This window comes from Oncorhynchus tshawytscha, linkage group LG02 (assembly GCF_018296145.1).
Source record: "Oncorhynchus tshawytscha isolate Ot180627B linkage group LG02, Otsh_v2.0, whole genome shotgun sequence".
Lineage (NCBI taxonomy): Eukaryota > Metazoa > Chordata > Actinopteri > Salmoniformes > Salmonidae > Oncorhynchus > Oncorhynchus tshawytscha.
The window spans coordinates 26082145-26099861 of NC_056430.1; the positions used below are offsets into that span (position 1 = coordinate 26082145).

At 41.4% G+C, this 17717-nt stretch overlaps 1 protein-coding gene across 7 annotated transcripts in view; it reads left to right on the top strand.

Moving 5' to 3' along the window:
• Positions 1-17717, top strand: part of LOC112218790 (rap1 GTPase-activating protein 1) — a 130108-nt gene that overhangs the window by 42156 nt on the left and 70235 nt on the right. For 2 of the 7 annotated variants that reach the window (XM_024379946.2, XM_024379954.2), the window contains exon 1: positions 15295-15398. The exons of 2 other annotated variants lie outside the window; for them this stretch is intronic. In XM_024379946.2, the coding sequence (XP_024235714.1) occupies positions 15355-15398 (44 nt within the window). In that variant the 5' untranslated portion in view covers positions 15295-15354. Of the gene's footprint in view, positions 1-15293; positions 15399-17717 lie in introns of those variants that run through there. 3 more of the 7 variants (XM_024379962.2, XM_024379979.2, XM_024380026.2) reach the window with 2 other exon arrangements.

Below are 17717 nucleotides of genomic sequence, written 5' to 3' on the forward strand. Positions count from 1 at the left end.
CGGTGCAAGTGTTAAGCACCAGATCTCCAGTGCTCCCCCACAGCCCGGTTCGACCTGTGCCTGCGCTCTGGAGGTGCCGGGCTAAAGTGAGCATTCAGCCTGGAAGAGTGGTGCCAAGGATAAGCACCAGATCTCCAGTGCTCCCCCACAGCCCGGTTCATCCTATGCCTACAACATTCTATGTTTTGGCCGGGTATGGTTCTCAATCAGAGACAGCTGTCTATCGTTGTCTCTGTTTGGGAATCATACATAGGCAGCCTGTTTTCCTTTTGGTAGTTGTGAGTAGTTGTCTTCGTTTGTGCATGTATAGCCTTATGGAGCTTCATGTTCGTTTTTGTTGTATTATTGTTTTGTTAGCGACATTTGTAATTAAGAAAAACGTATGCTCACCACGCTGCACCTTGGTACATTCCATAAAACGATCGTGACAGCAGCCTACAGATCACTATACCTGTACACAGCCAATCTGTAAATAGCACACCCAACTACCTCATCCCCATATTGTTATCTTTTTGCTCTTTTGCACCCCAGTATCTCCACTTACACATCATCATCTGCACATCTATCACTCCAGTGTTAATGCTAAATTGTAATTATTTCACCTTCATGGCCTGTGGCCTATTTATTCCCTTACCTCCCTAATCTTCTACATTTGCACACATTGTACATATATTTTCTATTGTGTTACTCACTGTACTTTTGTGTATGTGTAACTCTGTGTTGTTTTTGTCGCACTGCTTTGCTTTATCGTGGCCAGGTCACAGTTGTAAATGAGAACTTGTTCTCAACTGCCCTACCTGGTTAAATAAAGGTGAAATAAAAATAAATAAACAAACATTGCCTTATTTTCATTTATAAAGCCCTTGCACAAAAAGTCCCACTATACCTAACATCTTTACTAAACTACACATACGAGTTACCATTCCCGGTCTCAGGGATGGCTAACTCTGGAAATTCCTTTTGTCTCTGAGTTAGATAAATCAGCTTTTACTTTTCTTGCACCTTGTTTGTGGAACAATCTTCAAAATGATCAAGGCTCAGGAGAAGACCGAGATGCAGACAGTTCGAAGTAACAAAAGTTTTACAAAAACAGGGGGCAGGCAAATGACAGGTCAAGGGCAGGCAGAGTTCAGTAATCCATAGCAGAGTCCGAAAGGTACAGAACGGCAGGCAGGCAGAGGTCAGTAATCCAGGTAAGTGTCACAAGGTACAGAACTGCAGGCAAGCTCAGGGCAGGCAGAATGGTCAAAATCAGGGACTAGAGGAAAAACAGGAGTACCCACTGGTAGGCTAGGCAAGACAAACTGGAAACAGACAAACAGAGAACACATGTATAAATACACTGGGGATAATGGGGAAAATGGGAAACACCTGGAGGGAGGTGGAGACAAGCACAAAGACAGGTGAAACAGATCAGGGTGTGACAGAAATGTTCTTAAATTTGATGTTTTGGTGCCAATTTTTGGTAATTAAGAAAGCTAATTGATGACCTCATTACTGATGAACTTGTTTGTTTTTTATGACCATGTTTTTCTTTCTTGCATTTTGTATTTTTATTTTTATTTGTGTATTTTCTGTCATTTATGTAATTCAGGGCTCAACTGTAAAAGAGACATTGGTATCATTATGACTTCCTGATAAAATAAAGGTTTTAAAAAATGCCTCAATTGTCTCAAAAATCCTTCTTTTACCTGGTTTAGATTTGACTAGTCTCAACTGTGTCTGCATTATCGAAGTACAGCTCAATTTACAGACTGCATACAGTATCTATAAGTCTTTCTCACAGGTGTGAAACAGACCTCAGGAGCCCCTGATACTATATGGGAATCACATTTTTTAAGAATTAGAATCTTCAGAGGCTCCAGAGATTGAAAGGCATACTAGTTTTCATGGGTTGGCTTGTACATCACTCCAGAGCCTATGCAGATACACACAATGTAGCCTATATAATGTACATGTAGTTTTTTTTCATGCTACAGTATATTAATTATGTACAGATTTTCATGCACAGTGTGTTTTTTACTATTTATGTTGCCTTCCATATCAAGTATCCGGGCCCAATGTGAGAATTGTCATTGTGGCTTTGCTCTGGCATTAACCTGTGATGATAACTGCCCATGTGCATTCCCATTAACACACACAATGAAACCACCTGCTAATTTTCCTAGCACTTTAGGAATAATTGATTTTCATGATGCAAACAGCTGACAGTTCAATTCAGTTTACTTGTGTAGAAACATTAAAAGCACTATGCTGTTTAATGTGTAGTCAACCAATTATTTTAGGCAAGATAAAATTATTCCCACACTGATGATGCTGATAGTGGAATACACCAAATCCTGAAATGGGCCCATCACAGTAAGGTGTTTATTAAGATGTTTACGTTGTCTTTGTGATTTAAAGGTATTTTCCGTAAATCAGGAAGAGGAGAATACACAGACATAAAACAGGTAAGACAATGAACATGTTATCATGCTGTTTAACTTCTGACAATATTGAGAGAGAAATTAAATCAAGTTGTTTGTTGAACCTGTGCTGTGTTTGTTTGGTGACCTGACAGACACTTTTGGGGTTGTCAGCTTTGTCTGTTGGCCAGGAACAGGCACACTTGCTGCTCTATTTCCTGCTCTTGATGTGAGCGGCAGAAGCAGCAGTGAGGACGGCTCAAGGTTATGTCCTGTGGCGTTTGAAATGGGGCTGGCCAGTCTGGTGACTCCATGGGCTCAGATTATTGCCCCAGCATGGAGGCAGCAGCAGGAGGAGTATGCATGGCTTTAGTCCCTGCTGTCTGTCACGCATCTCAGTACTGAATCCATTTGGAGAGGGATGGATAGTTGTGTTTTGATGTGAGTGTTTCATCTGCCCAGAGGCAGCAGGAGCTTTGCCTGTGTGATGTTCTATAGTACTATAAGGCCTCCTGTATTTTCAACTGCAATGAGTACACTGACCTGCCATGCCTGTCTTCTCAGAGTTTTAGAGAATGGGCTATACTCAGAACTCCAACCAGGCTGTATGATTGTTCTATTTATAGGAGCAATAGGTCTTCCGTTTCCCTGCCCAGCTAAAAACTCTAGGGAAGAGAGAACATTTTTATAATGTTACCCGTAATGTTTGAGCGTCGAGTTTTCCATTAGTTAGGGGAACGAACATTCTATCTATGTTAGCAAAAGCCTTTTTTTTAGCATAGTTTGGTGTTAAAGTTAGAACATTCTCTTACGGTCGCCATGATCTCACAATATACAATATGTTCTGGACACGTTTCATGGGACATGGAATTACACATCACGCCTTGTTACAGTTGCCAAGCCCGCCAAGGCCGTAATTGGTGAACCCTTGATCCATTTACAGCTTTTTTTGTCCGTTTGCAAGGTTAGGAACACACACACACTCTGCTTTTAATTTTTTGTTTTTGTTTTGAATTTTACCCCCTTTTCGTGGTATCCAATTGTTAGTAGTTACTATCTTGTCTCATCGCTACAACTCCCGTACTGGCTTGGGAGAGACGAAGGTCAAAAGCCATGCATCCTTCGAAACACAACCCAACCAAGCTGCTTCTTAACACAGTGCACATCCAACCCGGAAGCCAGCCGCACCAATGTGTCGGAGGAAACACAGTGCACCTGGTGACCTGGTTAGTGTGCACTGCGCCCGGCACGCCACAGGAGTTACTAGTGTGCGATGAGACAAGGATATCCCTACCGGCCAAGCCCTCCCTAACCCGGACCATGCTAGGCCAATTGTGCGTCACCCCACTGACCTCTCGGTCGCGCCCTCCAGCGTCACCGGAAGTTGTCCCGCTAGCGGGACACTTATTAAAAAATACAACTTTTACATTACCCTGCAGTTTACCTATACAATGGGCTGATGGTGAAGTAGACATACTTGGTATTCATATCACAACATATATAAATAAGCTCACCACAATTAATTTTATCAGAAAACTTGTAAAAATAGACCAGATCCTGCAATCATGGAGAGGTAAATACCTGTGTATTTTTGGGAGAGAAAAAAAGAAAATAAATTGCCCTGATTAACTCCTTAGTCATATCTCAGTTTACTCACTTACTTATGGCATTGCCTACTCCTGATATGAGCAAAATATTTAGCTTTATCTGGGACGCTAAACCAGACAAAATAAAACATGACTGTGTATATTATGAATATGAATTGGGTGTGTTGAGATAAAATATAAAAGCACTAAACCTCTCTCTAAAATCTTCACTTATTCAAAAGTTTAATTTGAACCATAAATGGTTCTCAAGTAGATTACTAAGAAAAGCATTGTTTGCCTCAATTCATTGAAAATTATACTTTTTTCAAAGTATCTCTCTTTTTCAAACAAGCATTGCAGAGCTGGCTACAATTTCAATTTCATCCCCCTGAAAAGATAGAACAAATATTATGGCTGAACTCAAATGTGCTGGTTGATGAAATACCTGTATTTATAGGAAATATTTTTGAAAAAGGTATTTTGTTCTTAGAGTTATGTTATGAGTTATGTCCTTCATGGTGTTATCAGAATTGTACGAGAAGGTCTGCTCATTCCAAGACTATAACCAATTGATTACAGCATTACCCCAAAAATGGAGGAGGCAGGTGGCAGCGGGAGGAGGTAGGGAACTGGTCTGTCTGCCCAATATAAAGGATCAAAACTGGCGGAGAAATAAAAATAGCATAAATAGGAAAGTATACCCGTTTCATTTGAGGACCAGGATGTTGACAACTGTGCCATACAGATTGCAAAATAGTTGGGAAGAGGTTTTTGATGTACTGATTCCATTGTACAGGGTGTATGAGTTGATATATAAAACAACGCAAGATTCAAGACTTCGTGCTTTTCAACTAAAATTATTATATAGAATTCTTGCCACCAACAAAATGTTGAATATTTGGGGCATAAAATCATTGAAGCTCTGCAGATTTTTTTTGTGAGGATACAGAATCAATAGACCATTTATTTTGGTATTGCCCTTAGGTAGCCTGTTTCTGGTCTCAGGTTCAGGAATGGCTGAAAATGCATAGCGTTGATCTAAAATTGACCCTAAAATTGACTCTAAAAGTACGAGCTTTGAACTCATGTACAGTTGTAAACCGTAGTCTGACTTTTTTAATGCCGGTTTTGGAGCAGAGGCTTCTTCCTTGCTGAGCGGCCTTTTAGGTTATGTCGATATAGGATTCGTTTTACTGTGGATATAGATACTTTTGTACCTGTTTCCTCCAACATCTTCACAAGGTCCTTTGCTGTTGTTCTGGGATTGATTTGCACTTTTCGCACCGAAGTACATTCATCTCTAAGATACAGAGCTTGTCTCATTCCTGAGCGGTATGTCAGCTGCGTGGTCTCATGGTGTTTATACATGCGTACTATTATTTGTACAGATTAACGTGGTACCATCAGGCGTTTGGAAATTGCTCCCAAGGATGAACCAGACTTGTGGAGGTCTACAATTTTTTTCTGAGGTCTTGGCTGATTTCTTTTGATTTCCCATGATGTCAAGCAAAGAGGCACTGCGTTTGAAGGTAGGCCTTGGAATACATCCACAGGTACACCTCCAATTGACTCAAATGATGTCAATTAGCCTATCAGAAGCTTCTAAAGCCATGACATCATTTTCTGGAATTTTCCAAGCTGTTTAAAGGCACAGTCAACTTAGTGTATGTAAACCTCTGACCCACTGGAATTGTGATACAGTTAGTTAGAAGTGAAATAATCTGTCTGTAAACTATTGTTGGAAAAATGACGTGTGTCATGCACAAAGTAGATGTCCTAACCAACTAGTATAGTAGTTAGTATAGTATAGTTTGTTAACAAGACATTTTTGTAGTGGTTGAAAAAGTTTTAATGACTCCAACCCAAGTGTATGTAAACTTCCGACTTCAACTGTATACAGTTGGCATTGCTGATATGATTTTAGTTGCCCTTGATGTCCTTTGTTTTAAATGTATTATTATTCTTTTTTTCTTTTTTTGCATTGTTGTTTAATGTTTTCTTCTGTCTTTTTCTCTTTAGTTAATTCTCTTGATTGTTGCATTGCGGGGGGGTTCTTGTGGGAATGGAATTAATTGTATTTTTTAATTTAATTTTTCTCTTCTTGGGGGGGACTGTGGGAGGAGTCTCGAATTGTTGAGGGACAGCTATTGGGGAACTGTGGGGGGATATTGGAGGGTTTGGGTTCACGTTTTTTGGCCTGGTGGGACATCTGTCAACGTACCCTTGAGCAGGTCATTGACCCTAAATGCTTCTGTGTGTCACTCTAAATGGGAGTCTGTTGGATGACTGGTATGATGTAGTTGTTGAGCGGCTTCACTGCAAGTATATTGTATGTTTCAGATATTTAAAAAAAAACATACAGTGCAGATAAATTATTCTAATGAATTATTTTACACTATCTTATCACAGCACTGGTAAACCATGGTTGACCAACTCCCTGACCATGTATATGGCTCTGGGTATAACCAACCTAGGACCAAGATTCCAAATCATGGACCTAATAGCAACTAGCCGGATTTCCATCAGAAAATATCGCTACAGAATATGGTTTATTAAATCAATCATACAAGACAACACTAATAATGCAGTTTCTAAAGCAACATATTAAAATTCCATTCCAATTCCTCTTTAAGGCATGTAAAAAGCAGTTTTAGACAGTGGACTTATGAATTGATTCAATGTGATTATTCACTCTTATGTAGCTCTTTTCTACCATATTAAAGGTCTAGGAAATATTATTTCCAATGCTACGGTTTAGTTTGTTGTATCCTGCTGGATGTAAAACCAGCACTGCTGTGTGATTTAAAAAACAACAACATTTACTACAGCTTTAATGGGTCTTAGAAAAGTGTTCAAGTCTCAAGTCACTACTTTACACTGCATTAAAACATCAAGCTCCATTCAAATAACACTTTGCTTTTTGGTTTTCATTAGACCGTGGTAGAAATACCGCTCAATTATCAAGGGGCCAAATCACTGTGTGGATTAGTTGGATTTCTACAAGCTTAGATGCCATGAAGTCAAATCCAAACTCGTATTTTACCCTCAGCATCTCCCAGCGCCTCAGGTCATCCATCATTCCCAACACACCCATGGTGATTGGGTTTGGTTTGGTGTGGACTGGGGGAGAGGCAGTTTTCCATCCCTGAGCAGAATACTATTATGATTAAATGGGATGTTGCTGTTCACCCACACCTCTGTCACTCTGCTTTAGTCGCCCCCTCATTCTCCAAAACTATTTATAGCTTTCACAGACACTGTTCTCCAACCCATTCCCTAATGGATTATACAGTACTACAGTGCCTTGTAAAAGTATTCATCCCCTTTGGCGTTTTTCCTATTTTGTTGAATTACAACCTGTAATTTAAATGGATTTGTATTTTGATTTCATGTAACGGACGTACACAAAATAGTCTAAATTGGTGAAGTGAAATGAAAAAAAAAATACTTATTTTAAAAAATATATAAAAAATAAAAACCGGAAAAGTGGTGCGTGCATATGTATTCACCCCCTTTGCTATGAAGCCCCTAAATAAGATCTGGTGCAAACAATTACCTTCAGAAGTAACATAATTAGTTAAATAAAGTCCACCTGTGTGCAATCTAAGTGTCACATAATCTCTCACATGATCTCAGTATATATACACCTGTTCTGAAAGCACCCAGAGTCTGCAACACCAAGCAAGCGGCACCATGAAGACCAAGGAGGTCTCCAAACAGGTCAGGGACAAAGTTGTGGAGAAGTCTAGATCAGGATTGGGTTATGAAAAAATATCTGAAACTTTGAACATTGCACAGAGCACCATTAAATCCATTATTAACAATGGTAAGAATATGGCACCACAACAAACCTGCCAAGAGAGGGCTGCCCACCAAAAGTCACGGACCAGGCAAGGAGACCTTTAATCAGAGAGGCAACAAAGCGACCAAAGATAACCCTGAAGGAGCAGCAAACCTCCAAAGCGGAGATTGTAGTATCTGTCTATAGCACCACTTTAAGCCGTGCACTCCACAGAGCTGGGCTATACGGAAGAATAAGCCAGAACAAAAGCCATTGCTTAAAGAAAAAAATAAGCAAACACATTTGGTGTTCGCAAAAAGGCATGTGGGAGACTCTCCAAACATATGGAAGAAGGTTATCTGGTCAGATGAGACAAAAACTGAGCGTTTTGGCCATCAAGGAAAACGCTATGTCTGGCACAAACCCAACACCTCACCTCACATCACCAAGAGAACACCATTCCCACAGTGAAGCATGGTGGTGGCAGCATCATGCTGTGGGGATGTTTTTCTTCGGCAGGGACTGGGAAACTGGTCAGGATTGAAGGAATGATGGATGACGCTAAATACAGGGAAATTCTTGAGGGAAACCTGTTTCGGTCTTCCAGAGATTTGAGACTAAGACAGAGGTTCACCTTCCAGCAGGACAATGACCCTAAGCATACTGCTAAAGCAACACTTGAGTGGTTTAAGGGGAAACATTTAAATGTGTATGAATTGCCTAGTCAAAGCCCAGACCTCAATCCAATTGAGAATCTGTGGTATGGCTTTTGCTGTACACCAGTGGAACCCTTCCAACTTGAAGGAGCTGGAGCAGTTTTGCCTTAAAGGATGGGCAAAAATCCAAGTGGCTACATGTGCCAAGCTTATAGATGTCACGCCCTGACCTTAGAGAGACTTTTTATGTCTCTATTTGGTTTGGTCAGGGTGTGATTTGGGGTGGGCATTCTATGTTTTGGCCGGCTATGATTCTCAAACAGGGACAGCTGTCTATCGTTGTCTCTGATTGGGACCCATACTTAGGTAGCCCTTTTTCCCTCCTTTCATGGTGGGTAGTTAGCTTTGTTTGTGGCATTTTGTCCTGTAAGCTTCACGGTTGTTTTCTCGTTTGTTGTTTTGTTGGTGTCATTTTTAAAATAAAAGGAAAATGTACGCCCACCACGCTTCCCCTTGGTCCACTTCTTTCAACGGCCGTGACAATAGAGACATACCCCAAGAGACTTGCAGCTGTTATGCAAGCTCAAGTTTTTCAATTTTTTTGTCTTATTTCTTGTTTGTTTCAAAATAAAACATATTTTGCATCTTCAAAGTGATATGCATGTTGTGTAAATCAAATGATACAAACCCCCCAAAAATACATTTTAAATCCAGGTTGTCAGTCAACAAAATAGGAAAAATGCCAAGGGGTGAATACTTTTGCAAGCCACTGTATGTACCGTACCGTATAGAGAAAGGAAAACTGCTGTCAGAGTAATGGAGTGTGTGATTATTTTTGGAAATAAGCACAAAGAAAAATGTTTATGAAGTCAGCTTTCTGGGCCCGAAATGGAATTGTGCTGTATTACATTTCGTATGGATGGTGCATGTTTTTCTGACATTTTATGCCAACTCGTCTTTGCATTTTCAAATGAGTTTGATGATCTCTCTCTCTCATCGCCAGGACTCACTTGTTGAATATTCAGAGAATGTGGTCTGAAACGCAGTGGTTCATGATACTATCAGGGATATTTGTACACACCGTACTGTATACTGAAAAGAAGACTGCAGTCAGAGTAATGGAGGGGCGGCAGGTAGCCTAGTGGTTAGAGCGTTGGGCCATTAACTGAAAGGTTGTTAGATCGAATCCCTGAGCTGTCAAGGTAAAAATCTGTCGTTCTTCCACTGAACAAGGCAGTTAACTCACTGTTCTTAGACTGTCATTGTAAATAAGAATTTGTTCTTAACTGACTTGCCTAGTTAAATAAATGTTGCATGTTTTCAGGCTTATTGCAGTCATTGCCCATGTTTTGTGAAGTGTGTTAGTGGTTATCTGGCTGTGATCTCCCTCAGGGGGGGGGGGGATACAGGGATCACACTGCACACAGGGGCCATTCCTTTACAGTACTGTCCATACCCTCAGCAATACAGCTGGCATTGAAAAGCATCAGGTTCTGGAAAATACTCATAGATATTTCCTCCCACTAATGTGTGCTTATTTGAAATGGCTTGTGTTTGTGAATTAAAGAGTGTATGTGTACTGTATGTTTCCTTTACTCTACTCTGGCCCATTTCCAAGCTCGTGCTGCTGTCCATGGTGCTGAAACACTCCAGCCGAAGAAACAATAGAGCCCATTGTTGAGTAAACCCCAGAGTGGCTTGTTGCCGGGAAACCGCACCTGGCATTCTTCCAAAAGCTCCCAGTGAGATCAGTCCTTTTGAAGCAGTAGTATTTTCAACCTCTCCTTTTCCATGTGGTCTGATTGCCACTATTGCTAGTATCCCGGGATTCAGTTGGGATTTTGTGGAAGTTCTGTTGTTGATTTGCTTTTTCATTATTATTTTCAAAATGTATATGATGCTGTTACAGTAGCTATGACCAACTCAAGGTTGTAAAAATATATTTTATTTATTAATGGTGGTGAGAGCTAGTAGGCAGGCCTGTGTTATTTTAATAAAGCAGTGTGATGAGACATCCCCACTCTGTCTGTCCCTCTCTGTGTCTGTCCCTCTCCTCTGGATAAATCAAAGTAGGTCTCAAATCTGTGTCCCTCCCAGTATGTGTCTGCAGAGTCATTAACCAATGCCTTTGGTCTGTGGGTGCTCTCCTTCTAGTTGAGCTGAAAGATAGTTCAGCTTTGGTCTATTCTATCCCTCCTTCTCCACCTCTCTTTTGTTTCTCCTAGAGGCCTCTGCCTCTCAGTATTCCCCTCTGAAAATGTGTTGCATATGGTGTAGGTGTGTTGTCCTGTAGTGTGTACAGTATGTGGGTTGGTCCAGTTGAGACACACAGGCAGGCAGGGATTTTCTCCATGTCTCTCAGCAGTGTTGCCATACTTCCAGTTCCACAGGATTTGTGTCTTCATACATCTTCTTTATCTCCTCTCCTCTGCCTCCCTCCTCACAGTTGTAAACCTGATCAATGTAGGTGGGGAGAATAAAGGTGAATGGATCCTTATTTCCAACCACATTTTCCAGGCTTGAATTGTGCCTATGTAACAATAATTAGGTGGGCACTTACATTTGTCCTATTTCACACATGTACAAGTGTGTGAATTGGAAATTCGTTTTTTTGCATATCCCACTCCCCCTGAAACGCTTGGAGAATGTGGCCACGGCTAGCCATTAACGGTGACCCTGTAGCAATTAGGGTTAAGTACCTGTAGAAATTAGGATTAAGTATTCGGTTCAGGGATTCAAACTAGCGACCTTTCGGGTTACTGGCCCAACGCTCTTAACCGCTAGGCTACCTGCCGCTCATGTGATATTCAACTCTCTCATACACTGAGCCTGAACCCCTTCCTCATCCTTTTTTTCTTCTCACAGGTCAAAGTCAAGAATGTCCTTCTCTATCCAGCAGTAACATCATTTTTTAAATCCCTCTACCATCTAATTACATACAGTACCAACCCTTTTTATCTCTCTCTTTTCATCTCCCCTCTCTCACTTTCTCTTTCGCTCATTCTTTCTTTCGCTCTCTCGCTCCACCTCTCTCTCTGTTCTCACCAACCCAATGATTTATGTTGTAATATGCATACATACTTTTCTCTAGCAGTCCCAGAGAAGACATTTGTGGAATTCACGACATTCAGTGGACTAGGCGAGGCTGGACAATAATAGCCTTATTAAAAAAGCAGTCTGTTTGATGACTGGGTTATAAAATGTCTGTATATTTATCTGTGTTTTGCAATTTGAGGCAGGCAGAATGTCATTTGTTTCATTAATTTATGGAACACTGGCTTTCGCTGCATCCTTCCATAATGAGTGTACAGGTCCTGACTGGAATAAAAAATATATTATTTTAATATCATTTTAATCTCTGGCTTGGTCAGATAATGAATGGGAAAAGTTTTCTGGAGAGGTCTTTCCTCTCCTTGTTATTCTAATTCCCTTCTGTTGATATATTCTGGGTGTATAGGGGCATCTGATACTGTAGCATCTGCAAATCCTCCTAAAGAAATTGATTGCGGTCTTGGAATTTCTCGAAAGATCCTTTTGCTCATACTCAAACAAAGAACTGTAGTTTGCAAATGACGCATCACACCATGCATGAAATTCAAACTTATCTGGCTCACACAGCTTTGCAAATAGCCCCTGATACGATCCACTCCATTGCACAACTGAAATGGAAGGTAGTTCCTCTTCTGATCAGGGGGGGTGCTCTAAGAGGACTGCATTAGTCCGCTACTCCTTGACTGTTATTGCTTTTCAATTCATTGTGATTTAGTAGTAGTATTAAACTTAATGTCATGCCCTGACCATAGAGAGTATTTTTATTCTCTATTTTGGTTAGGTTGGGGTGTGACTAGGGTGGGTGATCTAGTGCATTTATTTCTATGTTGGCCTGGTATGGTTCCCAATCAGAGGCAGCTGTTTATCGTTGTCTCTGATTGGGGCAGACATATTTAGGCAGCCAATTTCCCCACTGGTTTTTGTGGGACCTTGTTTTTGTGTTGATGCCTGTGAGCACTACAGAACGTCACATTTCGTTGCTCTTTATTGTTTTTATGACTTTCAATTAATAAACATGTGGAACTCTACGTACGCTGTGCCTTGGTCCGAGTATGATTACCACGACGATCGTGACACTTAAAGTAAAGGACTATAATAGTACAGGGTACACATTGTATGAATATACCATACAATACACATGGTTGGTTAACAGTATTTTTGACCCAACCCAAATTTATTCATCTCTTTTTCTTCCAAGGAAAGGTGCTCTCACACTCATGCCATCTCCCTGTCTGTGTCTCTATGTCTCTTCCTCTTCCAATTTTTCCTAATTTAATTGGTGCTGAAGGCTTCTGACTGATTTATCAGGTGGGATGGGATGGTGTGCGGCACAAGGTATACTGGGCCACAAAACAACAGTGTGGAACTGTGATATGTCAATCAGTGGTGGAAAGGGTGGAGAACACAAAGTTGACATGACATTCATGTAATGGGTTGTTAGCCCTGCGGACCTCTATTAGACGAGGCTATTTCTTCATTTGAAGAAATAGTGCTGAGATAAATTCTTAGTGATTGTCTATACAGTAATATTTCTATGTGATGTTATGGTTCTGTAAGTAAAACAAACAAACATGAGCTGGCACACACCCAGAAAAAGGATTTTGCGTGGAGGTGCTGACTAACGGCGAATAAACTATCAAAATGGAGTCGCACATAACCTGGTAGGGTAGGGTGACATCACCCTGAAGAGGGTACGATGATGCTGAAGGGTTGGTGATTTACCCAATAAATTACTGGGAGTTTATATATGGCGTGTGTGACTCTTTATTTTTGATAGTTTATGGTTCTGTAAGTCACCTCTGTCAGATGGTAGAGAAACATGTTATTGTATAGGCCTACCAACCCTTACAAAAAAGAAACAGTGAAAAAACAGAGGCGTCTCAGGGTGTACTCAACCCCATCTCTGAGGGCAGTCGCTCATTACTGTGCTGCCCTTGTTGCCGTCTGAGACCGTCTCAAAGTTGCGTCTGACCCACTTTAATAGGAGCACAAGCAGCGCTGTGGCATTTTGAGACTGGTGGACAGACTAATTATGCTAACGTACCCGTCCCTTTTCACCTGCCCCACACACATTACTCTGGGTAATTGTTTTTGGAGAGGGGCATTGGTCATCTCTGGAGGGGAAAAGCAATAGTCAAAAGAACTCTTCAAAGTGCATTACCTTGTAACATTGACGAGGAGTTAGGAGACTGCAGTACAGATCCAGAGGATCCTGCTTTCATTCTGTTGGAGAAATTACATTTCAGTTGCTATGGCTATCACACACAGCGCCCAGACAGCATACTGTAGTTGGTTAGCTGGAACAAAGTGCAGGCTTGTCCTTAAGATTTCACCTGGTTTGACTCAGTATACAGTATCGCTCATTGCTTGTTCAAGACTAGACATGAAACATACTCCCCCAGAGGAACATCATGGGATCTTTATCATTCATCTTGAAAATATGATCCATAAACCATTACGCTGGATAATCAGTTGCCAAATGAAAGAGGTTCTAACATGGCTAACTTTAATCCCACACAGAGCCTGGGTTTTCTTCATTTATGACCTCAGCCCACTTTATATAGAGATTACTGAAGTATGAAAGTGGAGTCCACATCCCATTCTTCTGTGGCCCAACAGATGCGAAGGCACGTCCTACAGACATATCTGCTGTGGAGGTTGTCTGACCAATCTCCACTCAATGGCGAGAGCAAACAAGGGTCAGGCAGGCGAGCGGATGGGAGTGGAGGGGAGCAGACAGGTGCGGGCAGAACAGTCCAATGCTGTGCGTGTTTGTGATTTGATTAAGAGCCAACATCTGGCCACCGTCCATTCTGGCCTAATTGAATAAGAGGAGGTTCAATGGGCACCAGGGCACCCCGACACCACAGCTGATGGAAGGGGAACAGAGTAGGAGAGGTTGCTCTGTACTCCTGGACAGGACACTCCTGGAAAAGACGCTCTGATCACAGGACAGCAGGCAGGCTAGAGGGGAATCTACTTATATAGAGGGCAGAGCAGAGGAAGGGAGAAGAGGAATCTGTAGGGTGATCCATCCCTTTATCCTTGGTTGACCTTAGGACAGGCTTAGGACCCTCTCTTGTCAGCAGATACTCCACCTGCACCACACCCTTAGCCAGCTTTCTATACAATCCACATTTCTATGTGAGATGCAATGCTATTTGTTTGGGTTTGACCTCCTTAACCTTTTAGTTTGCTGGGTTATTTTTATGTAGACTTGTCTAACTTGACTGTAGGGTAGGAAAAGTTAATGGGATTCCATTTTCTAGTAGGAGTGAGCTGATTACCACAAGTTCAGTGCAAGTCATTTTCTTCCACTATTCAACCTGTCAGAGCCTTGAATCTGGCTGCTGCTACTAATGAATACACATGTTTTCCCTTGTACAATATTAAGACTACTTGAGTAAAGGGCATATTCTATTCTAGTGATAATATGACTGAGGTTTTAAGATGAAACAAGAAGTTACCTATTTTTAGGATGAGGATGGGAATTGAGGACATGTGAGTGCATAGAAATGAATTTAGTCTAAGTGAGGGAGAGAGGGGCACCTGCTCGTTACCAGGGTAACGGAATGGTTGGACGCACCTTTCTCTTAGTCTGAGGGAGATATGACTTACTGAGGGAGCAGAGGAGAAAATGAGGGTGAAAGGAAGAAAGGAGAGAGGGAGGTGGCAGGCAGTGATGCTTATTGACAGAAATGTAGTCTTGTAAAACACACAGCCTCTGTCAGCCTAGAGAGTTTAAAGAGTATAACAGAGAGGAGGTAAGGAGGGAGGGAGAGCGAGGGAAGGAGGGAGGGGAGAGGTATGAGTACTCCCATTGCTCACTTGCTGTGAACTCTCCCCAGAAATCATCAGCAGCCCAAGCAAGTAGGATGTCACAGAGAAAGAGGAGCTTCACTTTCGGAGCATATGGAGGGTAAGGATGAAAGCCATTCGGACAACAGATAACATTTACTTATGTGTGTCGCTCGGCAGGCTAGAAATAGCCTTGGTGGGGGATAGTAATGGGGAGGTGTTATAGATAGCAATACCTGGTATGGAATTAACTCCATCACTGAAGAATTAGGCCTGAGATCTAGTGAGATCACCTGGGGTATAATGCTTTAGATATTGAGCAGACTAGCAGTTGAGAGAAAGATACCAAGGTCAGACAACAGTGTCTGCTCTGAACTACAGCTCGTTAACATCTATGATTAGCTCTGGAAGTTACTGAAGTGATTTCATAATGAGCTCTATGAAACAGGAGTTGAGTTGGAGATAGAAATAGAGGGGCAATGATGAAATATTCTCCAACACACATTTACCACTGTGATCATTACCTCTTAAATTACAATAGTAATGTGTGTTGGAGAGTAATGTCTTTCATTTATGACCAACCAGTGAGTTTTATTGTTTTTATTCTCAGCACCGGAAAGTTAGGCATAGTGGGTGTGTGTATGTTTATTTGTTTGCCTGCGAGACAGAGGTTCACCATAGGTTTTAGGTTTGATTCAGGGTACTATTAGATGCTGCTGGGAATTTGTTGCATTGATAAGGACAAGAGTTCAAGGGATGTTGTTAAACCAGTCTATATGGGGCCTCCCGAGTGGCGCTGCGGTCTAAGCCATTGCATCGCATTCAAGACAAGACTAACTACCAATTGGGGAGAAGGGGTAAAAAAGTACCCCAAAAATATATAAAAATAAACAAATAATAGTCTCTATATAGTGTACGGTCTCTGTGTAAAACACACATTGACAGATCTGTTACAATTAATTGTGTTTTTGTGGTCGGTGGGTGGCATATGAAGAGTTTAGCTAGATGTGGCTTACATCAATGCATTATAATGGTATGAATGTTGGTTAGTGAGTTTTTACTGTAAATTACACACTTTAGCACAGAAATGATGTGCATTCAAGGATGTATGATGTTGTGTAGACTAGCTGCATCGAAACCCCTTGGCACTGGAATAACTCTTAACTTCCATCATTATGTTGCCCTGGCCCTGGGCACTGACAGCTACATGCAGGAAAACATTTCACTCATGAGACTCAGAGTACAAACTAAGCCTTTGGCTGACCCTTAGGTCCTGTGTGAATAGTACAGTTCAGTGTGTGTGGAGTTCCATGGACACAGTTTGATTCAAAGTTGGATCGTCAAGACTGTTTTAACAGAATCGCCCACCCTCCAGCCAAGCATCAACCAATTGTTCAGGCTCTAAATGCTGTGGTTGGCACTGTAGTGAATTCCATGGATAGAGTGAGATTCTTAGATATTTTTGTGCGTCAGGTTTACGCAGCTATAGAAGTGGGGGAGGAACCACCATTCACATGCATGTGTACACACACACAGAGACACGCACACACACACACACACACTCCCACCCACACACACACATACAGCTCTGAGTAGTGGAGCACATTAGATAGTCCCACTGACCGCCATCTGCACTCTGAGAAATGGAGCTTGTCCCCCTGTTAATGGAGATTTTATTCCTCTAATTTGTTTTTTTTTGTCACATCTTTATAACCGCATGCATCTTTCCATACACAGCCTCCCCGAGCATGTAAATGGATAATGGTACTCAGGACATTGGGGGAGAATAATACAGAGGGCGAGAACACTAATACATAGAGCCTTTGTACATATGAAGAAATAAAACACAAGAACACTGTTCAGATCAGTCACGTGGTTCAAAATACTGTACTGCACCTTATAGAAGGTGTGGGCCTCAGGGAAGAATAAGGAATACTGTATAGAAGGCATGGTGAAAAGCCATGTTGACATTACTGTACAGTGCATTCGGAAAGTATTCGGACCCCTTGACTTTTTCCACATTTTGTTACGTTATAGCCTTATTCGAAAATGGATTCAATTGCTTTTTTTCCCTAATCAATCTACATGCAATACCTCATAATGACAAAGCAAAAACAGGTTTTTAGAAATTCTTGCAAATTTACAAAAAATGTAAAACTGAAATATTACCTTTCACTCAGTACTTTGTTGAGGCACCTTTGGCAGCGATTACAGCCTCAAGTCTTCTTGGGTATGACACTACAAGTTTGGCACACCTGTATTTGGGGAGTTTTGTCACATGGATGACGCTGGAGAGACGAAGCAGGTACGGGGAGTAAAACATTTAATAATAACGGACATGGCACCAGACAGGAATAGCATCAGCAAAGGTAATACTGACAAAAAACAATTAATTCAGCAGTGGGGAACAGAGCAGGGAACTGACAAATATAGGAGGGAA